General features: G+C 25.8%; 2 protein-coding genes and 2 long non-coding RNA genes across 4 annotated transcripts in view; 2 read left to right on the top strand and 2 right to left on the bottom strand.

Moving 5' to 3' along the window:
• The window catches only part of LOC126898713 (uncharacterized), a 69,912-nt gene that overhangs the window by 6,045 nt on the left and 36,802 nt on the right, over positions 1-27,065 (bottom strand). The gene's annotated exons all lie outside the window — the stretch shown is intronic.
• LOC126898736 (uncharacterized) overlaps positions 1-27,065 on the top strand; it is a 37,290-nt gene that overhangs the window by 10,174 nt on the left and 51 nt on the right. The gene's annotated exons all lie outside the window — the stretch shown is intronic.
• LOC126898732 (E3 ubiquitin-protein ligase RNF167-like) lies at positions 353-23,394 on the bottom strand. The gene is made up of 12 exons (XM_050673041.1): positions 23,230-23,394; positions 22,286-22,306; positions 16,723-16,777; positions 16,429-16,446; positions 16,195-16,212; positions 13,364-13,378; positions 12,533-12,547; positions 12,396-12,425; positions 6,221-6,232; positions 3,441-3,584; positions 3,156-3,367; positions 353-444 (listed from the first exon to the last, which is right to left on the bottom strand). The coding sequence occupies exons 1-11, from the start codon at positions 23,230-23,232 to the stop codon at positions 3,354-3,356; spliced, it is 345 nt and encodes a 114-aa protein (XP_050528998.1). The 5' UTR covers positions 23,233-23,394; the 3' UTR covers positions 353-444; positions 3,156-3,353.
• Positions 22,992-27,045, top strand: LOC126898740 (uncharacterized). The gene is made up of 3 exons (XR_007702370.1): positions 22,992-23,060; positions 26,394-26,488; positions 26,638-27,045. It is a non-coding gene; the product is annotated as an uncharacterized LOC126898740 (long non-coding RNA).

Below are 27,065 nucleotides of genomic sequence, written 5' to 3'. Positions count from 1 at the left end.
AATTTATTGTGTATGGGTAACTTCATTTTTCAATAAAAATGTATAGATTAAAATTTAAATCAATTTTAATAAGCGCTGCTAAACAGTACTTCGCACTCACATTTTCTGAACCTTCAAATCCTAACATCTTAAAAAGTAATAATAGAAAACTAGTTTTCGAGTAGTTAACATATTATTTAGACCATTATTAATTTAATATGTACATTAAAATTTTGTTTAATATATTATAAGCATCACTATTTTAAAATAAAATTGATATGTAATACAGTTACATCTAAATATTATTACCTTTTGTTTTATACATGTTGCAAAAAGGACAACTGCCGTTAAGAAAGTTTTCTTTATTAATTTTAAAAAAGCAATTGTAACAAAATGCCTTATTACAACATGTTGTCACATACTTTTTCCCATCTTCATAAATATTCGAATAACACATAAAACACACTAATAAAATTAAAATCAAAGTATTATAATGATGTACTCACAATTATAATTAAATTTCATTCTAAACTGAAATTATTATTTCAAAATGTTTTAAAGATAATACTATATTTTCAATAACCATTTTGTAGTAATTTTTAACAAGTGAGCGTTCAGATTGTTTTTTATTAGCTTCGATGGGAAGCGTAGAAGGTATTAATTTTACTATGATGTGTTTTTTTTTATGTCTGTTGCCACTTTTTCTCAGCTCTCACTGGACCGACACTTCTTCTTCTACATTTAAACGGCTGTCGTAGTTAAAAAAACACTATTTTTGTGTTAAAATTTTCTATTTTTAATTTTTAATTTAAAAATGCTATAACTTTTTGAAAAATGTATATGTCAGCACAATTTTTTTTTTCTAAATACATTATAAGTACATCTTTCATTTGACTTACTTTTTATTAAAATTGGACAATTTCCCCTTATACAGGGGGCGTTCAAAACTTGAAATATTGCAAAAAACATAGATATTTTTCAACTGAACTTTTGAAAATGTTCCGGAAATACTGCGTCCTTTAAATATATATCAAATCAAAGGTTATGTTATATAATATCAAATAAAAAAGAAAAATTTGTACCGACATCTTATCTTCTATGTGCAAATGGCTGTCAAAAATTAAAAACCAACCCAGCGCAGTGGGGTCCAGTATAGATGATATCTGACAGTGATTAAAATCACTATCATAAAAAACGCTTCGATGCAAATCTGTAGATAGTGTTTAATTTTAAAAAATTGGTGGATTATTCCAAAAGCTACATGATCTGTTAGTTCATTATTAATATCCTAATTAAGATAAAGTATATCGAATCAAAAAGATATTATTAAAAATTATTGTTTCTCATAAAAAAATTATGTTGATCCATACACTTTTCAATAAGTTATAGCATAATAAAGTTAAAAATGTAAAATACAAAATCGAAATATTTCACACAAAAATAGCATTTGGTAGCCATTTTCACCATGAAGATAAAATAAAGTCCGAAATTTTTTTTTTGAATAATAAAGAACATTACATTAGCTTTAATTTAAGATATATATAAATGTGTCAGACCTTCTGGAACATTTTCAAAAGTTAAGTTGAAAAAGTTAATTTTTTGTGAAAAAGTTTGTTAAAATAGCATATTTTTGGATACGGTAGCCATTTGTGCATAAAAGATAGGTCGTCGGGACAAATTTTTTATTTTTATTTTATAGTACATAAAATAAGCTTTAATTTGATATATGTTTAAAGGACGCAGTATTTCCGGAACATTTTCAAATATTAAGTTATTTTTTGTAAAAAAGTTATCATTTTAAATCCCCCCTTGTGGGCTGGTTAGGGGTTAAATTTATGAAAAAAATATACAGAATGAAAGGTAATGATATTATGCATCTATATAAAAAAGTTAAAATTATATTGACATGTTCATTTTTGAAAAAGTTATGGCACTTTTACGTAAATAAAATTGAAAAAATTTCGAAAATTAGCGATTTTTAAATTCGTAATTTTTTTGGAGGTTTCCCCCATTTACGAAAAAATTATAATTTCGTTACATCTAATGCAAACGTGTATAAAAATTGATAGGATTGATGCAAAACTTTTCAAAAAATAATTTTTCTTACTACTGAATATATACTGTTCTACAAGGAAAATTCATCAGAATCCAAAATATACTTTTCTTGAGCAATTTATAAAACAAAATATAAAATTACGAAATATAGGGAAACACGTAATATTTTTGAATATCAGTATATTATAGAATACAATAGGATAAAACTATACGGAATCAAGTTCTGAGTATTTCAATTGTAATGTCAATTTAAATACCAAGAGTTATATAAAAATGATAACTATGATATTAGTATGATATTATCGATATTAATGTAAAAAAATAGTGATTATAAAGAAATTTTCTGAAAAAATATTGATAAAAAAAATACGATTTTTTAAATTTTCTTTAAATTTTCTATTTAATAATATTAATTTCAATTGTTTACATGGAGAAATTTTATTTAAGCAACATATTATTTGATAAAGTGAACATTTCTTTCAATTTTAGAGTGTAATATCTCTAAATAGATACTAGTTGTAGCCATTTGATATATCATTGAAAAAAATTGGTCAAGTGAGAGCTAGGAAAAATTATTGATAGACACAAATAAAACCACAAAAGAAAATAAATTTGATATACATAAAAAATTCCACCTCACAACGGGAAACGACATTTGAGGGGTCCTTGATATTTATTAAATTACATTAATTCATCTAAATTGAGTAAAAATAAAAAGAGTTTTGAATTTTTTTCCTATACTCATTTAAATTAAGAGAAAAAAATTAAAAAGTCATTGCGACGTGCGAGGTAAAAACCTAGTAGTTTATGCATGAAAGATATTAACGTAACCGACACGGTAATCGTACATTGTATTTGTTGGTAGTTAAAAAGGACAATTTAAGCTAGTTCAAATATTCAAAGTATTTTATCGAATTAAAAGAATCAAAAATTTTACATTAGTTCAATTTATATTCTATATTAGTTAGATTTTTATAAAAATCGATGCCATAATTACTGTGTCCACTATCTCTAAGGTATTTGAAAATAATAAAATCACCTAGTACATTTTTTTAAATGTACAAATGAAAAACCAATATTTGTTTTATATATTCAAGTTTTATAAATGGAATATTTATTACTATTTCATTCAGTTTTCGACACGTGTATTTTAGGATTCCTTCATAAAGTTTTGAACTCTGTTACCAGAAAAAGTCAAATTACAAGATAATGACTAAAAAAATAATAGAAATATTCATTGAAACGTAGCATTCAGAATTACTAAGCCAGACATTATGGTTTCAATGAACATCTCACATAATGCCCCTGATTTTCTGTTATCAAATCAATAAGCCTTGTTAAAAAATAAAATTAAGTTTACATTTTTTGTAGTGTTATAAATTATATATAAACTTTTTAATACTTACAATTGGGTACATATTCTTTGCATATAGGACATTTATTAACACTTATTTTTAGCCATTGAACAAGACATTTTTTACAATACTTAACTTTACAACATATTAAAGTAAGTGTTTGTACATCAAAATCTTCTAAACAAATTGAGCACACTAAAAAAAAACTAATAAGTTGTTGAGAAATAATTATTGCCTTCTAACCTATTGATAAAAATCTTATAAACATTAATCTATAGAAGTAAGAATTAATTATGTTCAAATTATAATTCAAGGTAATATAATTTTTTACACACATTTTATTTTATTTCTTTAAGTTATGTTCATTAGATTTTAAGTCACATATTAGGAGGCATTACTTTTTAGTCGACCCTCGCGGGCAAAGAATTTTCGATTTAGAATTTTCTAAAGTTGTTCACTTACCAGATATTTTTGCCAAAAATGTAATTTTAATCAAATAATTGAAAAACATTATTTTGATGAAAATTTAATAATTTTTTTTGATAATAACATTTGTTGTCAATCATAACCTTTTCTGCTCTTTGGCCATCACTTATATGGGGTTATATTGTCTTCTTTATTTACCTCACCTTTATCCTAACTACTTGAGTCTGCCATACTTATCCTAAACTTTTACTTGACACGATCTCTCACATTATCTACGCACACATTAGTCAACCTCGTATCGCATTTAAAAACATCTCTCCATCTTTTTTTTGGTCTAGGTAGATTTTGTAAAAATTCTTACTTTGTATCTATCTTTATCCCTTAAACACGAGTCCACCTGTTGTCCCCACATACAATCGAGATGGAAAAATCCTCCTAAGTTCTGTTCAGATCTCCTCATATTTTCTGACAAAATTGTACACCATCATTCGGTCTGATGCAATCTCATTAGCCGTTTCTTACGACTGGCAGAGGGACTGTGAAAGTATTCTTATCTCATTTTCACATGGGAGCACTTAAGAGGTTGTATGAATATACAAATTATAAATTAATTTTGTGTAAAATCAATTAATATTATATTAATTTACTCAGGTTGATATCGCAAAATTTTCATTGCATTAACCGACTGTAACACGTAACAGAAATTGAACACATAAATTTGTTATACAGGGTGATTTTTTTATCATAACCCACTCAATTACTTGCAGAATAATAATAATTTAAACATTTTTTTTTTTTATTATCTTTAGTTACACATTATTCTTGAATTTTTAACTATATAATACTTTTTAAGTTCATCCCTTATGCCTTGTAAGGGGGTCAACTTTGTTTTTTTAAATGGTAACACATATTTTTAATTTAATAAAATGTTTGGGTTTTTAATATAATAGAAAATGACATTTGAATTTTTAATATAACTTAATTCGTTTATTAGATATAAACATTTAAAGTTTCAAATTTTTGAAATAATATACATGTATAATACACATGGGATTGTAAATACAGGTAGTTAATTGGATTTTTATGACATTGCTGTCTCAGTCACGGATTGTTTATTATCAATTGATATACTTTCTGTATTGTCAGTTAGTGTATTTATAAACTCATAACAATGTGCCTTACTATCATTGATAATAACAATGCTGTGTACCTGCTAATATCGATGTCATAAAAAATCAATTAGCTACCTGTATTTGTAATCCCTTGTGTATTATACCTGTATATTAATTCAAAAATTTGAAACTTTAAATGTTTATATCTAATAAACGAATTAAGTTATATTAAAAATTCAAATGCCATTTACTATTAAATTAAAAACTCAAACATTTTATTAAATTAAAAATATGTGTTACCATTTAAAAAAACAAAGTTGACCCCCTTACAAGGCATAAGGGATGAACTTAAAAAGTATTATATAGTTAAAAATTCAAGAATAATGTGTAACTAAAGATAATAAAAAAAAAAAATTTTTAAATTATTATTATTCTGCAAGTAATTGAGTGGGTTATGATAAAAAAAAAACCCTGTATATTCGGAAGATAGAGAAAAATAGTAAGAATATAATTTTAAGCAAAAAAATGTTTAAAATACGTTTTATTTTTCCAAAGTACTCTTGTACTTTGTAATATTATATTATCACTTATAATATTAACATAAAATATGATTTTATCATTTATACATGTATGACACATGTTATGAATATATAAGATCACCCATTCATAGTTCCCGTCTTTAAAACACAAAATAACAAGTTAATAATGGAATAAAATTTAATTATTGTACAGATTTACAGTAACGCCTAAGTGTAGGGCCTCAATGAAGTCCAGAAAATCACATTAAACACCTTAATAAAATCTCTAACTTCCAAGATCATGATTAGGATTGTCATACTTTGTTCCTCTGACAATAAAAACTCATATTATTCTATTAAAATTAGTTCTTTTAGTAATTTCAAAATATACAAAATCTGCGACACTCTACTCAAGAATGTTATTATCTGTGACTTTTTTTCAATTTTATTTAGGACTTATGTTTAGACGGCCATATTTTTAATGTTTAATATTTGACTTGGTGATTATTGTACCGCATTCCTTTTAGGCCCGCTAAAATATCACTTTGGTAAAATTTCAACATATATATAAATATTTTTGAATCTTGTTTTGGACAGGCCAGAAGAAGCTTTAAAAATGTTAGTGTTGATCTCTCAATAAAAAATACTTATTCAATAAAGATAAAAATAAGAGTACATTATAAGTTATATTCTAATAAAAATACATAGATTATTTAAATATAAATAATATATAATGATTTATATATATATATATATATATATATATATATCTTACCATCTCTTCCGCCTAAAATATAATAATCAATGATTATTGGTTAATATTTAATCTAATAATACAGTTTAAGCGAGTACGTTAAATATACAAAAACAAATATAATTTAATTTAATCAAGTAAGTGTAAATAAATTTAGGATAAATGTATTAATTAAGGATTGAAACTTGTTCGATTTGTTTGCGGCCTCCCTAAAGAAGGAGGTTTCTAAACCATTAATACTACAGATGGTTAGTCTGTCGCCGGAGAGAAGAATTGCTACTCTAATTACCTAACTAATCTCTCGATCGATAAATGAAGCCGTCTGTGACCGAGTTTCGAACCCAAGGCAGTGAGCGTTAAGCACTGCCGCGTTACCGACTCGCCCACGCCATCCCTTTATGAGTATAATATATAAATAAATATTTATTAGGGTCAAGTGGGGTAAATGGAAATTGGGGCAAAAGGAAAAAAATATTATTTAAAATAAATTATTAGTGATTATAGAATTCGGTATCATTATAACCACAGTACACATAAGGTATAATAGTGTGCAATGATAAAAATATGGAAAATTTGAGGATATGTATAAATTGTTATCAGTCGAAAAAGTGTTTATGATTATTTTAGATTATATTTTTTGCTCAACGGCTTTTGAGAAGGGCATCTTCATCAAAAATATAAGTAGAACAGTACAGTTTGAACTAAATTGTCATTTCATATTTACTTATTTACTATACGGCCCTAAAACTAGTTTAATATCATTTTTCTAGGGAATTATGTTTTTTCTGTAAAATACAAAATAAAAATCAATTGGGGGTAAATGGAAATTTGGTTTTGGAATGGAAATATTAATAACAAATATAATTTGAGATATTACGATCTTTATAATTTTTTTTCTACTTCTGAGTGCGTAATTATATCAAAAAAACATATTTGCAATTGTAAAAAATCAAATTTCATTAGAACCTTCAACGTCAAACACCTTATAGACTAAATTTTTCCAACATCAAGTAATATTATCTCAGTAAGCCCAAAATATATAATATCTATTTTTTCAATTCAATCAATACAATATAAAACTAAAAATACAATTTGTGTTACAAAAGACCGAGTTCCTCGTCTTTGAGTAACAAAGTATGCTGAAGTTTTAACAAATAAAAATGTGTTAAAATAATTGGAGGAAGCAACCTCAAAGAAAAATCTAATCAAATATCCTAGTAAACTTGGGAGACCTAAGAAAGCTATTAAAGATGTACAAAATATTGTGTAGGAACAACCAATTGATAATATTGATGATAAGTTTATCATTCATCAGAAGATGATTGTAATGACAATTCATTAAATTTAAGTATTGAAGAAGTATTATACAATACACCAATTTGGTCTCAAATAAAACCTGGAGTATTTCTTTTAATAGATTTTATTGGAGGGAACCGTAAGAAACAAAATTTTAAGTATGTATGTTTAGTTAAACGTGTAGATGAAGATGATGGGGATATTTTAGTACGAGGATTAAAAAAAAATAATGAAATTGGAACTGATTTTTATATTGTTGAAAATGACTTGTCAGATATTACAGTCGAGATGATTCTTGCAATATTACCAATATCAATTGAACATAAGGACAGAAAAACGATATACACATTTCCTGGATACATAAATGTCGATGAAAAATAATCAGATTAGGCACTACGTTACCTACTTCTTCATACATTAATTTTTGTGATTAATGTTGTTAGTTTGTTATTTTGTTTATAATTTTTACTTAACATTGTTACTTTTTATGTTAAATTATTATTATCACTATTATATGAAAACAAAAGACTGTTAATATTATTTGAAAGTTTATGAAATAGTAAGTAAGCATTAAACTGTATTAAATTATGTTAAAATAATAAATATTACCTAATTATTTGACTAATGTAATTATAATTTATGTAATTCAAACAAATGTTCATTTGCCCCAGGCTTACAATATTATCTACTATACTTTAATTTTCATTTACCCTATACACAATATACTATTTGGGACAAATGGAAATTTGTAGTTATGGAATACATGAATTAATATAATGATAGCTATAACAGAACAATTTCATTTGCCCATTAGGTTTGTTCAATATAACACTTGCTGTTGGAAACAGTTATTTTCATTTACCCCAGAAGTATGGGGCAAATGTAAATTTTTTATGCAATTTTATATTATTTTTTCTCTTAAAATAATCAACTATTTTAACGTTTGATTGAAATGTTAGATACATATTGTATATAGTTAAATAGGTTTTATCTAAACGTAAATTTAAAAAAATTATTACTACATGAATCTAATAAAAGTTGTAAAACATGTAAATTTCATTTCCATTTACCCTACTTGACCCTATAGCAATTATATAGTATAATATTACTATCCAATAGTTTAATATTGTAATTTTTATGGAGAAATTATAAAGTATATTATGTTACTTCTATGGCAAACGTGAAACAAAATTTAAGGGCTTGATGCAATACTTTTGAATCATTTTGAATTTTGGATGGATTATTTTTAACATATTAAAAATCAAAATCAATTTTTAAATGTAAATTATTTCTTATAAAGTAGTAATAATCTCAAAAAAGAAGGCAATGGAAAATATCTAATTGCAGATTTGAAATCAGCGTAAAAACGTGGTTTCGCAAAATATATTTTAGTGTATGCTGATTAAAAAATGTTTCATTTTAGTGATATGATTTTACCGTGTAATCTGTATAAGGACGAATCTTATATTTTTATATTTATTTGTGGAGATATTTAACTTAATAAAAATTTTTTTGGGTTGCTTTTTTAACGGTAGATATTTGTCTAAATTTCTAAAATTATGGGCTATTTTCAATATTTGGTGACTTTAATTTCATTTAGATTAAAATTGTGTTCTTTTGACGTATTGACCATTGAAATATTTTTAGTGAAAGTAGAAAATTTTTCTTAGTTACGCATTGAAATTAAAAAATAACAATAAAAATGTTGATAAAAAAATCAACTCTATGTATTATATATTTAATTGTAATTGTGAAAATTCACTGTCAAACTTATGTGAAACTCAAAATCATTTTTTTAGAAATGGTTTATATAGTAAGAAGTTACCAAAAAATGTGGAATAATTAGACTGGTAGTAGCACACGCAAATAGAGATAAGAAATTAAGAAATAACAAAGTAATAAATATAGATTAAAAAAACTAAAAAACACGCTTTTAAAGCACATCGAACTAAAAAGTTAAAAATAACTTTTATAATAAGCTTAAAACAATAATGTGCGAAAAGTACTAGTATTATTGTGATAAAAGCGTCGGGCGCTCAATATACGAAAAATATGGCACAAAGCACCCACGCATTTATCACAATAATACTAGTACTTTTCGTACATTATTGTTTTAAGCTTATTATAAAAGTTATTTTTAACTTTTTAGTTCGATGTGCTTTAAAAGCGTGTTTTTTAGTTTTTTTAATCTATATTTATTTTTCATTTTTTAGTTACATGTTATGATGGTAGTTACTATCAATATCATGGTTGTAACGTGTAAAGGGGAATCAGGGTTCGATTCCGGAGTGGGAGTCTGAGAAACGGCTACCACATCCAAGTAAAGCAGAAAGCGCGCAATGTAGAGGTAGTGACGAAAAATGACAATACGGCAATCATTCACCGTAATCGGAATAAATACATTATATATCTCTTAATGAGAATAAAGCGTATTAATATATAAGTTTTAATAGTAATTAGAATATATATATATATACATATACGTGTAAAGCGACTTAAGTACGTAAACGTATCATGCACGAGGTATAACTGTGTTTTGTGGGCGGGCGTGGCGGGGGAAACGTTATACTTGAGGTATATACGGCGGCAGCGGCATCGGCTGTAGGGATATATAAATGAATATTAACATATACGTACATATAAATATATATATATTAATATTAACGGCCATGGTAAGAATATATAATCTTCGCATAATATCTCGGCACTTTCGCTGGCGTCGATGACGCGATGTCCGGCGTGATCTTTGGGCGTCAAAAGGTTAGCAGCGTAGATGATGATGGAGCGCGAGTGCGGGTCGGTTTGTTGACGTTGTCACTTTGACAATGGGAAGAAGACTATGGTATCATTAGCGGCGGTATGTCGTCGGCCGTGCCGCACTTGCTGGACTTTGCACCGCGGCGTATAACGCGCGGTGTTGGTCAGTCAAATACTCATAAAATAGGGCGACGGCTGATAAAGGTGGCACGAGTCGTGGGGCATCGTGTATAACGAAACAACGCGGGGCCGTGTCAATCACAATAAAAATTTGTTATATATATATATAATTGATGACACGCACGCGTATACAAGTACAAAAATCAAAAATAAAAATATACAGGAAAAAGAATTATACAGAAAAATAGTGTTGGCGCCGTCTGGTGAGCGGGGTGAGTTGAATGCGTTACGACGGTCTAGTCTCAAGGTCATAGACGACCGGATACGCGACATAATAACACGTGCCGCGTGGAGTTACAAACTTACAACATACAACAAACAAACATACATGTGAAACTAATATAAGCGTGTTAAAAATATTTAATTTTGTAGTTTAAATCTATTATTATATCAAACCAAATTTGACAATAAATACTTTAAAAACACAATATAGTTTAAAAAAACTAAAAAACACGTTTTTAAAGCACATCGAACTAAAAAGTTAAAAATAATTTTTATAATAAGCTTAAAACAACAATGTGCGAAAAGTACTAGTATTATTGTGATAAAAGCGTCGGGCGCTCAATATACGAAAAATATGGCACGAAGCACCCACGCATTTAGCATTATTGTTTTAAGCTAATTATAAAAGTTATTTTTAACTTTTTAGTTCGATGTGCTTTAAAAGCGTGTTTTTTAGTTTTTTTAATCTATATTTATTTTTCACTTTTTAGTTTTATGTTATGATAATATCATGGTTGTAACGGGTAACGGGAATACAGGGTTCGATTCCGGGGAGAGAGTCTGAGAAATGGCTAGTGACGAAAAATGATACGGCAATCATCNGAGGTAGTGACGAAAAATAACGATACGAGAATCATCCTCCGTAATCGGAATGAATACACTACATATCTCTTAATGAGAATAAAGTGTATTAATATATAAGTTTTAATAGTAATTAGAATATATATATATTTAAAGGGACTTAAGTACGTAAACGTATCATGCATGAGGTATAGCCGTGTTTATGTGGGCGGGCATGGCGGAGGGAACATTATACACGACGCATATACGGCGGCAGAGGCGTCGGCTGTAGGAATATATAAATGAATATTAACATATACGTATATATATATATAAATATTAATATATATATATATATTAATATTAGCGGTGGCGGTAGGAAAATATAATCTTCGCATAAATCGCGGCACTTTTGCTGGCGTCGAAGACGCGATGTCCGGCGTGATCCTCGGGCATCAATAGGTTAGCAGCGTAGATGACGACGGTGCGCGAGTGCGGATCAGTTTGTTGACGATGTTATTTTGACAATGGGAAGAAGACTACGGTATAGCGGCGGGACGACGTCGGCCGTGCGGCACTTGCTGGGCTTTGCACCGCGGCGTAAAACGACGCGGGGCTGTGTCAATTACAATAAAAATTTGTTATATATATATATATAATTGATGATAAGCGCGCGTCTACGGGTTGGAAAATATTGTTCTCTACGAGTGGTAAGCGGGGTGGGGCGAATGCGTTACAACAGTATAGTCTCAAGGTCATACACGACGGGATACGCGACATAATAACACGTGCCGCGTGAAGTTACAAACTTACAAACGACAAACAAACAACAAACATACACGTGAAACTAATATAAGCGTGTTAATATGATGAGAAGCTCTCAGCTTCGATTTGAAGATTTAAAATATATTTCCGTTTACCCATTAAATAGACTGTAAATCATCTTGGAATTGAGCTTTATGTTTTTTAACATTGAACACATTTATACATTTTGTATAGCATTTTTTGACATAAAATATTTACAAAGTTTAATACTTCAAAATTTATATTTATCTGTTTAATAAGTATTGTTTTACATTATCAATAATATTACGTTTAATGGTGTTATGTTTTAATTGATAGGACATATTGTCAATATTTTTTATAATATATAGAATAATAGATGAATTAATAGACATACTGTTATTATTGTTGTTCGGAGAACAATATCCTGTAATTGTAACAATTTTCAAAACATTTATTAAGCATAAAACATTTAAAATGTATAATACTTTATGAATTTCTTTAAAAATATGTATTGAAGAAAAACGCACTCACCTTCTAATTCTTCATCTATAAAGTAAGGTATTAATAATTATTTCATTATTAAAAATAAGGAGACTCGCCGCTTCACGTATAGACAACTGTAAGTGTTGTCAAGTCAGAAAATCTATTTATTTCTGTACAAACCAGAGAAAACAGCAAAAAATATGAAGTATCCACAAGCACTTAAAAAATGTGTTGTACAAATGTTTTTAAGAACACTATAGCTTCAATTTTTAATGCCCTTCAGGGAGGCCTTGGGTATAGAATAAAATCTTTTTTTTAAATTCGATTTTCTCACTTCTTAATTATTAAAAAAAAAATCAAAAAGAATTAAAAAAACAAACTCAGTACAGTGGTAAAATCACTATCATAAGAAACGATTTGAAGTAAATTTGTTGATATTGTATAATATCAAGTAATTAGAGGATTATAACAAAATCTAATGAAATTTTGCTTCTGTATTTCCATTCTGATTACAAGTTTTAAGATTTATTAGTATAAAACTCGATTAAATAATCATTATAGTAATTAAATTTAGTATGAAATTGATATTTATAAATCTAGTATTTCAATTTTTACGTGGAAATTATAAAAAGTTATAAAGTTGATGTAAACAGAGCGATCTTATTAATATTAGCCATTCGATTTTTCTTTAAAAAATAATTATATAAAAAAAATTCTCTTTAGCATTTTTTTAATGTTAGGAATATCTTGATGTAGTTCTTGAAATTTTTTTTATCGAATCACTTATATCTCATAATTGTGTCATATTTATTTTATATATAAACGTGAAATACTTTATGCATTCCTTCAAAAAAAATAAATTACAAAAAACACACTCACCTTCTATATTTGATGCTGTAAATAATTTTATAATAATTATTTATTTTTAAGAGTTTTACTTAAAATATTGCATTAAACGTATTTACTTGATAACTATAATATTGTGCATTGAAAAATAGTTTTAATTAGATGTAAGATTTTATAATAATGATAAAACACATTTTAAATAATTTTACTAACAATTTAACATCTGTTAATTTTATAAATCTAAAAGCCGCTTCCATCAGATAGTTTTTATAACGGACTTATTTTTCAATCGGTTTTGAATAAATCAATTTGTGTGAGAGTGATAAAATGTTATACCAAATGACCTTTATATAGAATGCCTTAAAACTAACCTACAATTCATAATTCATGATACAATTATCATATTTGAAATAAAAAAAAACGGTAGCACAGTGGGGTCGAGGCACCATGTGGAGGAGGCATAGATGGGACAAGTATAGATGATATTTGACAGTGATTAAAATCACTATCATAAGAAATGCTTCAATGCAAATCTGTAGATAGTGTTTCATTTAAAGAAATTGGTGGATTATTCCAAAAGCAATATCAACTCTTATTTTTTAAATTATATCCTGATTAGTAGATCTTTGATTTTAAAATATAATATATGAATAAATACTAATTATAGTTTTTAAATTTAGTATGAAATTGTGAGGCCAGCTATGATGTATGGTTCATAGTGTAGGGCGGTTGATAAGAAAGTAGAGCAGAGAATAAGTGTAGNATAGTGTTGGGCGGTTGATAAGAAAGTAGAGCAGAGAATAAGTGTAGCAGAGATGAGAATGCTTAGTTGGATGAGTGGAGTGACTAGAGAAGATAGGATAAGGAACGAGCATTTAGGAAGAAGTATAGGTGTTGCGTCAATCGTGGATAAGATGACAGAAAATAGACTTAGATTGTTTAGTAGTGTTATGAGGAGAGAAGAATTGGAAGCTGTAAGAATAGTTATAGAAATGAATTTGAAGGAAGAAGAGGTAGAGGAAGACCAAAAAGGAGATTGAGGGATGTTATTTGCATGAGAAGCTTTGCTTCAAACAAACTGTTTTTACTGAAAATTATTGTATCAAGCCCTTTNAACAAACAGTTTTTATTGAAAATTATTGTATCAAGCCCTTTAAATTTTTATACACGTAAAAGTAAAGCAAAATATAACTTCTTTATTATTTTTATAATTTCTCCGTTTAAATTACTATATTAAATTATTAAATATCAATTTCATACTAAATTTAAAAACTATAATTAGTATTTATTCATATATTATATTTTAAAATCAAAGAACTACTAATCAGGATATAATTAAAGAAATAAGAGTTGATGTTGCTTTTGGAATAATCCACCAATTTCCTACTTAAAAATAAAAAAATATGTGATTGGAATTTTTTTTGCTATTCGCCAAAATTACTCCTTCGTTGACTAGAATGAATCATTAAATAGAAAATTTTATGAGAATTAAAATTATGCTATTTTTAAGACTATTATGCAGTCAGAAAATTTTAAAATTACTATTTACAGTATGTTTATCAGAAAAACTCATTTTTTTTTGCATTTTTATCGTAATAGAACACCTATATAGAAATCATAGTAATCATTTCTAAGTAATTTTTAGTATTTAAAAAAATTCTACAATTGAAATATCCAAAACTGAATTAATTTTAATGATTTACTTTAACTAAAAAAAAAAAGTTATCATTTTGAATCCCTCATGTGGGCTGTAAAGGGTTAGATTTATAAAAAAAAAACCAAATAAGTAAAGACATGCATCTAAATAAAAAATTTTTATACTGATTTGGTAATTTTTGATAAAGTTATAACAGTTAACAAAGTTATCAGTTTTATTCATTGGACTACAAGGAACTTTCATCAGAAACAATATTATACAAAATCAACTTTTTGCGATGTTTTCAAATGTGCAAGTAGACTATTTCTATCACTTCTAAGTTTTAATATTATTAAAAAATACTATTTGCATATAAAAAAAAAATAATTAAGAACAAAAAAAAATTATTTTAAATTAATACTGATTTTGATTATTAATATTTAAGAAATAAAAAAATGACATATTTAACCTATTTTTTTAATCGTTTAAAGTTAATTTTTGTGAATGTTTATAAAAAAAAAAAAATTTGGTTGGTAGGCATTTTTGAGGGTTATGTCTTCAACTAGATACGATTTGTGATCTTTTGACATATTTTTCATCAAAATTGGTTCAGTGAGAGCTGAGATTGAGCGTTACAGACAAAAAAAAAAATATATCATTGTAAAATTAATACATACTCAGCTTCTCATCGAAGCTAAAATTATTGCTTTTTACGAACACACTGTGTACAATGCATATTTTACCTTCAATACTATGCTGAGAAGGTTTTTTATTAATTAATACTAATAAGAAACACATTTTCTATTTTTAAATTCAAATTAGCCATTTTTCAATGCTTTTCTAATAGATATTATTGATGGATCGACAAAAATTTTAGGAGAAGTACTCATTGAGTTACAAGAATTTTTTAATAGATTGACGGGCATAATACATATAAAGTATGTGTCATAAATATAAAACTCAATGAATTAAATCGCACTACATATCCAATTCATATAATAATATGCCTGTATCTAATATTTTATATACTTTTCTTTTTGAGTTACTGTAATGATTTGGGAGAAAATGAACAAGTTTCAATGTACATTAAATTTTCGAGTTTCCTTAAATTTCCTTTTTTCTGAGATTGCATTGTTGGGAAAAATAGTTAGTTATAGTTAAAATTAACAATTAGTAAAATTTAAATTAAGGTTCAATAGAATAATTATTAAATTTATTTAGTAATTACTTGGAATTAATGAACTACCTGTATATAACAAAATTAATTAATATTTAAAGAATAACTAAAATCAAATTTTATCTTGAAAAAACATATTTGTAGGTTATAAATCAATTAAAAAAACTATAGATTTTTAAATAATTGAAATATTTTTATGTATAAATCTAAATTATTAGTAAGATAGCATTGTAAAAAGCTGAGTTTACATACAAAAAGAAAATTTTATTGATGACTATTACTTACTAGAACTTGAAAAAACTCCTAATACAAATATCAATAATAGTTATAATTTATTTAACAAATTAATTTTATTGTTGAATTATATTTTTAATGAAAAACATGTATTAATCAATCATTAACCAAAGAGCAAATTTAATAATCGTAAGTTTTGGGAAGAGATATTGTCCNATTTAATAATCGTAAGTTTTGAGGAGAGATATTGTCCATGACAACTACAATAATCAAATAATATTTAATTTAACCAATTTAGTCCAAAAATTAATAAGATGAATATAAAAATCAATTGTTTTATATTACCTGCTGATTGTATTAATAAATATGCCAATATTGCTATTAATAACATAACTGATTTCTAAAAAAATAGTAAATAGCTTATTTATGCATTGATGTTGATATGTTTTATCAGTCACACTAAAAGACTTAAAATAATAGACTAATTAAATTTGAGTTATACGTATACACAATGTAGATCATAATAATATGACAACCTATTTATGATCTACCAAATATTTTTGTGTTACTTTTTTTCAAATAAATTATGCATTCTTAAACTACGTTAAAATTGTATTTTATTTATATTTAATAATAAATAATGTTATATTAATTAAATGTTTTATTTTAACATAACCATTTTAGCTTCGATGCGAAGCTGAGAAGGTATTAATTTTACCATGATGTGTTTATTTTTTTATTTTTTAATTTTTTTATTTTTTTGTGTCTGTCACTACTTTTTCTCAGCTCTCACTGGACCGATTTCTTTTAACAATACGTCAAAAGATCACAAATTGTATCTAGTTGAAGACATTACCCTTAAAAATTTAAAAATTTTCCCTCGTTCCCCGCAAATGGGGGAAATATCCAANTTTATTAGGGGAATAAACTGACTTTCATGAATATTATATAATTTCATTGACATAGAATAAAGTTCATAAGACATATGATATTATACTTATTAACATTTTTTACTTTTTTATAGTCGAAAAAGTAATTTTTAAATTTGAGTTAGCTTAAATAGCCAATTTTATCATGCAACAAAAAGCAACGAACAGGTGCCGAATGGGTAACATCTTGATCTTTCACGCCTAGGGTACGAGGTCCACATCCGTCTGTGACTACCAAAATTTTGCATTTTTTTTTTGAGTTAAAATAGAATTTTCAAATCATTTGATATTTATCTCATTTAAATTCAATAATTTCAATAAATATAAAGGATCTTATCACTATAGTCTCCCCTCGTGAGAAGAAATTGATATTCATGTTAATATTATTTTACTATGTGGTTCTTTTTGTGGCTACGATTTATTTTGCCAACCCTCACTAGACCTACTTTTTTCAACGATACGTCAAATGATTCATTTAAGTTTATGATATTTAAGTTAATGATTAGTTTAAGTTATTACTCTTAAAAATCAAAAAAATATTCCTTATTCAAATAAAAAGTAGCTTAACTAGATTTGTCCATACAAACAATTAAAATCATTAATTTTTAATATTCTTAAATTATTTATTGTCGAATTAAATTTGATATGATAAAAGTATTCAACTACAAAAGTAAATAATTTTACTTTATAATTTATTAATTTTTTAACTCTATTTCTGTGTGCTACTACCAGTCTATAATATGCCAAATTTTTTAGTAATATGTTGCTATATAAATCATAAATTTAAAAAAAAAATGATTTTTAGTTTCACCTGAATTTAACGATGGATTTTTACAATTGTAATTATATTTTTGATAATACGCTCAATTGAGTAAAATTTACTATCTACTTTGGTTTGATTGGTTCATTTAATTAAAGTAAATTATTAAAATTAATTAAGTTCTGAATATTTCAATTGCAGAATTTTTTTAAACACCAAAAGTTATTAGGATATGATTACTATTCTTTCTATTTCAGTTATCTATTACGATAAAAATGTAAAAAAATCGAATTTTTCTGACAAATGTACTGTAATTAGTAATTATAAAATTTCCAGATTGCATATTAATCTTAAAAATTTCATTTTTTTCAATTTAATAATGTCAATTTCAAACTTGCAAGTTGAACTATAAGTTATGGTAACAAATTCATTTTTTAGCTTCGATGCGAAGCTGAGAAGGTATTTTTCATTAAAACTTTCACTTTAAAAGACAATAAAAAATAGGTTCAAAATGATTACCTTTAACATATTAAAAATCAAAATCAGTATTAATTTAATACAATTTTTTTTGTTCTTAATTATTTTTTTTTATATGTAAATACTTATTTTTTAATAATAAGTAATAATATTAAAACTTAGAAGTAATAGAAAAAGTTTAATTGCACATTTGAAAACATCACGAAAAGTTTATTTAGAAAAGTATATTTTTTTTCTGATGAAAGTTCCTTTTGTTTAGTGTATTTATTCATAAGTAACAAAATTTTTTTATTAAAAAGTATTGCATAAATTCCTTTAAATTTGTATACGCATTAAAAGTATATGAATATACAACTCCTTTTTATTTTTATAATATCTCCGTAAAAATTACAATATTATATTATTGAATACCACTTTCATACTCAATTTAATTACTGTAATTATTATGTATTCATATATTATAGTTATAAATCGGGGTAAAATTAAGGGAATAAGTGTTATTGTTGTTTTTGAAATAATCTACCAATTTCATTTTTTTCTATTTAATAATATTTATTTCAAACTTGCAAGTTGAGTTAAAAGTTATGGTAATAAATTCATTTTTTTTTTATTAAAACTTTCACTTTAAAGAACAAAAAGAAGTAGGTTCAAAATGATTACTTTTAACATATTAAAAATCAATAATAATTTGAAAATAATTAATTATAAAAATTATATAATATATAATTAAAATAATTACTAATCTGGATATAATTAAGGAAATAGGAGTTGATGTTGGGTTGGGTTGGTTACATTTTTAACTTTATAATGCTACAACTCATTGAAAAATGTATGAATCAACACAATTTTTTTATGAGAAATAATATTTTTTAATAATCCCCTTTTCATTCGACATTCTTTATCTTAATCAGGGTATTAATAAGGAACTAGCAGATCATGTAGCTTTTGTAATTATCCGCCAATTTCTTAGAATTAAACACTATCTACTGATTTGCATCGAAGCGTTTCTTATGATAGTGATTTTAATCACTGTCCGATTAAATCTATACTGGACCCAACTATGCAACGTCCCCACTATGCCGCGACTCCACTGTGCTGGGTTTTTTAACCCCTATCTAACAAAAAAAATTGATGGTTCGTTAATAACTTTAGGAAAAGTGCATATGGAGTTATAAGTATTTTAATTGATATTGTAACCATGAATTAAAATGCCTTCTTAACTCTTCTATAAGTTCGTCCTAATTTTTTAATTATCCCATTAAATTATTTTCTAAAAAAAACTCTGAAAACGAATATTTAAAAACATTAAATAAAAAAATATTTAAATTTTTTTTATTATTAAAAAAAAATAAAAAAAATGGTAATACTGTAATGTCATGAACCGTGTGGACGTAATATTGTTGGAACAACTATAGATGATTTCTGGCAGTTATTTAAATCTAGAGTCGAAAAAGTAAAATATTTGTACAGAAGTTGCTATTTTGAAACTCACACTTTAGGTTGATAATTAATTTGATGTCTTCAAATAATTTTCATCAAATAAAAAGGATTCACCTAAGGTGTTTATATAAAAAAACATTCATTTTGGTGAGCTCATTTTTCAAAAAATTGTGGCAGTTTTAAGAAAAAATATGTCAAAATTTATTTATTTTAGAAATCGTAAATTTTTTGGAGATTTGCAACATTTATAAGGAACGAGGTAAATATTATCAATTTTTAAGGGCAATGTCTTCAACTAGATACGATTTGTGAACTTTTGACAAATCGTTGAAAGAAATTGGTCCGGTTAAAACTGAGAAAAAGTGGCAACAAATATTTATTTATATAAAAGAATACCTTCTCAACTTCGGTTTGAAACTAAAAATTATGTTTTTAATATAGTCTATAAATGCATAAATAGAATGAATAACCATTTTTTATCCATTTTCATTACAAAATAATTAGATGGGTCGATTGTAATTTGAATAAGTATTTTTATATATAGTGTAGGTATGTACCGTCGGTAGAGTATGCATTAATAATATTCTAATTAAGTTTTATGATTTATAACTGCAATATATATAAATATATAAAGGGAAATGGTCCGAATTAAAAAAAAAGTATATCGAATGAAAGAAGTATATAAACATTATTTCTCTTAAAAAAATTGTAATGATCCATTCATTTTTCAAAAAGTTATAGTATTTTAAAGTTTAAAATATAAAATCGAATATTTTAAGACAAAAATAGCATACGGTAGCCATTTTCACTGTGAAGACAAAATAAATTCGATAATTTTTATTCCATAATAAAGTATATTACATTATCTATTGAAACCTTAGATATTTCCCTTTCATTTTATATAATTTTTTTTGAAAATCTAACACTTATTCTGTTCACTGGAGGGATTTAAAATAGTAACTTTTTTACAAAAAAAAACTTTTTCAACTTAATTTTTGAAAATGTTCCAGAAGTACTGCGTCCTTTAAACATATATCAAATTAAAGTTTTTTTTATGTACTATAAAATGAAAAAAAAAATTAGTCCCGACACCTAATCTTCTATGTGCAAATGACTGACGAAATTTAAAAAAAAATGTAATGTTTGCAATAAAAATTACCTTTTATCGGAATGTTTTTTGTACTTAAAACTGCCATAACTTTTTCAAAAATAAACAAGTNATGTTTTTTGTACTTAAAACTGCCATAACTTTTTCAAAAATGAACAAATAAAAATAATATTTTTTTGTATTGAAACCTTAGATATTTCCCTTTCATTTGATATAATTTTTTTTGAAAATTTAACACTTATTCCCGTTCACGGGGAGGATTTAAAATAGTAACTTTTTTACAAAAACTAACTTTTTCAACTTAATTTTTGAAAATGTTCCGGAAATACTGCGTCCTTTAAACATATATAAAATTAAAGCTTATTTTATGTACTACAAAATGAAAAAAAAAATTTGTCCCGACGACCTATTTTCTCTACGCAAATGGCTGCCGTATTCAAAAATATGCTAATTTTGTATTAAAATTATGGGATTTGTATTTTATTTTAATAGAAGTTGATGTTGATTTTGCAATTATCCATCAATTTTTTAAAATTAAACACTATCCACAGATTTGCATGGAAGCGTTTCTTATAATAGTGATTTTAATCACTTTCAGATTAAATCTATACTGGACCTAACTATGTAATGTCTCCAATATGCCGCGACCCCACTGTGCTACCGTTTTTTAAAGTTAAAAATAAAAAATCGAATGTTTTAAGACAAAAATAGCATACGGTAGCCATTTTCACTGTGAAGACAAAATAAATTCGAAAGTGTCAGTATTTCCTAAACACATTAAAATAATAATATTTTGTGAAAAAATTGTCATCTTGAATCCCCCCCTTTGGGCATGTAAAGGGTCAGATTTATAAAAAAAAATATATTAAATGATAGATAAAGACATCGTGCATCTATAAAAAGATAAGTTATTTGTTTTTGAAAGAGTTATGACAGTTTTAATTAAAAAGATTGAAACATTTTTGAAAATAAGAGATTTTTAAATTTGTAATTTTTTTGAAGATTTCGCTCATTTACGGGGAACGAGGGAAATTATTTCAATTTTTGAGAGTAATGTTTCTGACTTGATACAATTTGTGATCTTTTTGTGTATTGTTGAAAGAGATCGGTTTGGCGAAAGCTAAGAAAAAGTGGTAACAGACACAAAAAATAAAAACAAATAAAAAAAAAAACACATTATAGTAAAATTAATACCTTCTCAGCATCGCATCGAAGCTAAGTTGTTAATAAGGGCCAGAACGTTAAAATACAGACAGATAACTCAATATTTTATTCATCAATTTTAAATTTTAAATTGACGTTATTGCTTAAAGTTCACATTATTAGAAAACAAATGTATTTGAAATTCTAAACTTACATGAATTTCTGAAAATTTTTCTTTTTGAGCACAATTAAACCAGTTAGAAGCTATTATTTTATAGTGATTTCCAAATGTGATAATGTATAGAATAAAATATATGTTTCAACTAAATTAAAACAATTTTCCTCGGATTTAGAGGTCCACAAAGTTAGAAATTGTATAAAATACACTTGTTTTAATGTGCATAAATAAATGACGTCAATTCTAAAATTTAAAATTTATTAAATTAATATTGAATAATCTGTTATTTAACGTTGTGGTTGTTCTTAACATTTTTACACTGAAAAAGTCAAATGAAAATGTCATAAAAAAATTTTTTTAATCTAAATATATCACTAAAACCAAAACAAATAGTCGGGCAACCTTTTCTAGATGATTTGGCATGGATTGACTCAAAAGCTCTAAAAATGATTATTTTAAATTTAAAAAAAAAAAAACGGTAGCACAGTGGGGTTACTATTAATATTAAATAATAAAAAATATATTTTTAGCATAGTGTAAGAATGCATAAATTATAAAAAAAATTGATGTTACATTTTTAGTAGATCAAAAGTTATGATATTAGAAAAATATCGTGAATCTTGTTGGTTTTAGATAAAGGAGTTTCAGGTTTGTCAGTTTTTAAATTTTGTTCGCGATTAATAGGTTAGATGTTTCCACATCACTAAACATTAATATAAACTATTGTTGAACTTATAAAAATTGTATTTATATTGAGTTTAATACTTTGTAGTCATTTATGAAATTAAAGTATCTGCTTATTTGTGGACATACTTACCATTTTGTAATAACTTAAAACACTTTTTAATTACTTAAAATTATGTTTTAATTAAAGAAAGTTTGAAAATTATTATGAACAGAATTCGATTGTCTAAGTATCAACTGAACTATATACTAAATAATAATTATTTATAATGCATAATGCCACGTACATTTTCATCGATAACTTAATTTCAAAACACAAAAATATTACTTTATTTTTTGGGTTTTAAACAGATGTTATTAACATTTATTTTATTTACTTTACAAATAATATGAACGAGTATATTATCAGTTATGAAGTTATAATAAGCTATAGTATATCGACTTCTAAAAAGACGGTTTTATAAAATTACGATAACGTCATAGATATTAAATACGTTCAATTATTTATGCTTATTTATTTCAAACTCGAAATATTATTCGTAGGGTAAAAAAGGGAAAGCTAGAACCCTCCCATCCATCGGAAGATGGTGAATGGGCTTGAATCACTATTTACAAGAAATATTCCGTCAAAATAAAAATTCTAATCATATATCTGTCATAAAAAAAGAAGTATATAAGATATAATGATTGACTATGTATGTGATATTAATACTTTTGTCATAAAAAAAGAAAATGGTAAAAAGAAACATATAATTGGCTATACAGGGTGGCCCACCACTCACTGACAACTTAAATAACTTTTGATCCAGTTAATATTTTTAGCTGATTTTTTTTTTTAAATAATAGTTATACGTTAGGTCTATAGCTATATCTCAATAATTAATTTTTTTACATTTTATTAAAAATATTAATTATTTTTAAATTTTAAATAAAATGTAAAAAAAAAATCTAAGATAGCTATTTTGTAGAGTAGAATTTAAGAAAAATTTTAGTAAAAAAATATCTTATTAATATTCAATAGTAAATATTCTGTAGCGTTTTGAAGTTTGTGAAAATTTGAATTTTCATGTATTATTTTACGGTATTAAACATTGAAATACGTATTGAGAAAAGGACAGAAGAAAACGCTATCTTTTCATGATTACTGTGTATACATATGATGATAATGTGTATACATTACAAACTTGGCATTAATACCATGATAAGAAATTAGATAAGGCAATTATTACTTATCACTCTCATTCAAAAGTATATTGAAAAGATAGCGTTTTCTTCTGTCCTTTTCTCAATACGTATTTCAATGTTTAATACCGTAAAATAGTACATGAAAATTCAAATTTTCACAAACTTCAAAACGCTACAGAATATTTACTACTGAATATTAATAAGATATTTTTTTACTAAAATTTTTCTTAAATTCTACTCTACAAAATAGCTATCTTAGATTTGTTTTTTACACTTTATTTAAGATTTAAAAATAATTAATATTTTTAATAAAATGTAAAAAAATTAATTATTAAGATATAGCTATAAATCTAACGTATAACTATTATTTAAGAAAAAAATCAACTAAAAATATTAACTGGATCAAAAGTTATTTAAGTTGTCAGTGAGTGGTGGGCCACCCTGTATATTTGATATTTATAATATTTTATAATTAAGAAAGAGGAATAATAATAGAATGTAGATGTTATATATAGATGTTATGGTTAATAGATTGTTGAAGTACGTTTAGCTACAAGGTGAAAATATAGTGTACAATATATATATCCATGAACTCTTTATTAAAATACTACCACCACGCGTGGTTTGTCGTAAAAAGTAAATTGAAGGAAAATTATATTCGGATGATGCACACCTGAGTCATATTAATTCTACAATGAAATGTGCAATGATTACGGAGTAGGATTTTACGACTCTTAATATTTATTGGTCATGCTATATGAATGGGAAACAACGTGTGTTCATGTAAAATGCTACTGTCCAATTAATGGGCGCCAAGCCTTAATGTCTGAATTATTTTCTTTATGTGGTTATATAATACAAGTTAAAACATCTACGTTGAACGCGTACTATTATGATCCGAATGGTGAGAAAGTAGTTATTAATAACTTTTCAAATTATCCACCTTTAACAATTCTATTATTCCCTGGATAAAAGTTATTCTTGATTTATCTTAAGTCTACTCTTAATTTTATGGCATGCTTAGAAATATAATTTCTTACGTTGTGTCCAACTAGCTTGATTGTTTAATGCGTAAAAGATATATATGTGAAGAGAGCACTAACTTTTATTTACTTAATAGTTTTTGTAAAATTATGCAAATTGTTAAACTTGAAATATTACTTCACTGTAATTCCTTTCTATACTTGGTGTCTGAGTATATATGTTACTTTATATTTTAAAATAAGAAAAATTATATAACCAGATAGCTTATGAGAACCAATCCCCAGTGACACGTTATAAACTATTGTTTTACGAATAGTTTTAACCGCTAGATGTGCTAGGGTAATGACTTCAATAAACTATCGATATTTTATGAAATTGTGTATTTGACATGAGAGTCGACAGAGTTAGAGACAGGCTGGCTACACCATCGGAGATTACTCTCGTCGATGCACGGACCTCACAGAGTCAAAAACTGCTTGCCGAAAAGAACGTAATGGAATATGAGAATCAATCCCTAGTGACACGTCACGAATTATTGTTACCAATAATTTCAACCGCTAGATGTGCTAGGGTAATGATTTCAACAAACCATCAGTATCTTATGCAATCAATCAAACACGTATCTACTTAAATTTAAAGTACATTCTACGATCTCCTTAGTGACACGTCACAAACTATAATATTGCAATAGTTTCAACCGCTAGATGTGCTAAGGTCGATTTTCGAAATGCACTTATTAAATAGACACTTCAATTGAAGAATTAAAAAAATTCTTAATTGAAACAACTCACAAAATATAAAATAAAAATTTAATGTGTTTTAATATTTTATAAATATTCAAAACTAAAAAAAAAAAAAATAATAAGTTAAAAAGTTAAGTTATTCTTTCAAAATGACATTACTTATGAGAGATTTAGATAATAAACACCAAGTGTAAAAAGATTCTAAGTCAGAGAGAGCACATCGCGAAACAGTCTGGTACAGAAACGCTTCATGACCAGATTTTTAGAAAAAAATAAGGTGGCGAATGAGCTAGAAATTGCTCTTTTATAGGCATGTTTTATGAGGGGGAGAATTAGTTTAATAAATAAAATTATAAGTGCTAAATGTCTATTACATATCGTTTAGTACATATGTCTCTTGTATGGCTACATTTGATAAGTGTCAAAGTCAAATAATTCAAAAACTTCAAAACCTTTGCGAAGCCGGATTTTTTTATATAGGTAATAGTAAAGTTTATTATTATAATATTAAACTACAACAAGATATAGTTACATTTTCAGTGTTTATATATAGTTTATTTTGTTGAAGTATACTAATAATTACACCTATTTATATAATATTGATTAATTCATAGTAAATATAATTTTAGGCAACGGTCGAAATGATCGAATGTTGTTTTGCTGAAGTCAAGTACTAAGACATTGGGATGACGATGACGAGGCATGAACAGAATATGCATAATAGTCTCCCAAATGCACTTGGGTTTTGTTCAATAAAGGTAAAATATTTATAGACAAAGTGTGTGGAAAATAGGATGTAAATAATTAATCTTAAAAAAAAAATCTTATTTATATGTCTTAATAATTAATTATTTTGTGATGTACAATAAATGTATTAGTTTTACAAAAAATGTTTTTTTTTATATTTAATGTTAAGAGTTGTATGTCAACCATTGCTTTAAATATAATGCTTTATAAGAGCTACACATTTTATAGTTGTTTATGTGTCGGACAAATAATGGTTTTGTAGAGCAAAATAGATTATACAACGTTGGACAATCCAAATCTTCCACGTCGT

Source organism: Daktulosphaira vitifoliae, unplaced genomic scaffold, assembly GCF_025091365.1.
Source record: "Daktulosphaira vitifoliae isolate Bord-2020 unplaced genomic scaffold, ASM2509136v1 Scaffold_2, whole genome shotgun sequence".
Lineage (NCBI taxonomy): Eukaryota > Metazoa > Arthropoda > Insecta > Hemiptera > Phylloxeridae > Daktulosphaira > Daktulosphaira vitifoliae.
The sequence above is the reverse complement of the archived record's forward strand: the minus strand, read 5'-3'. Positions and strand labels throughout refer to the sequence as shown.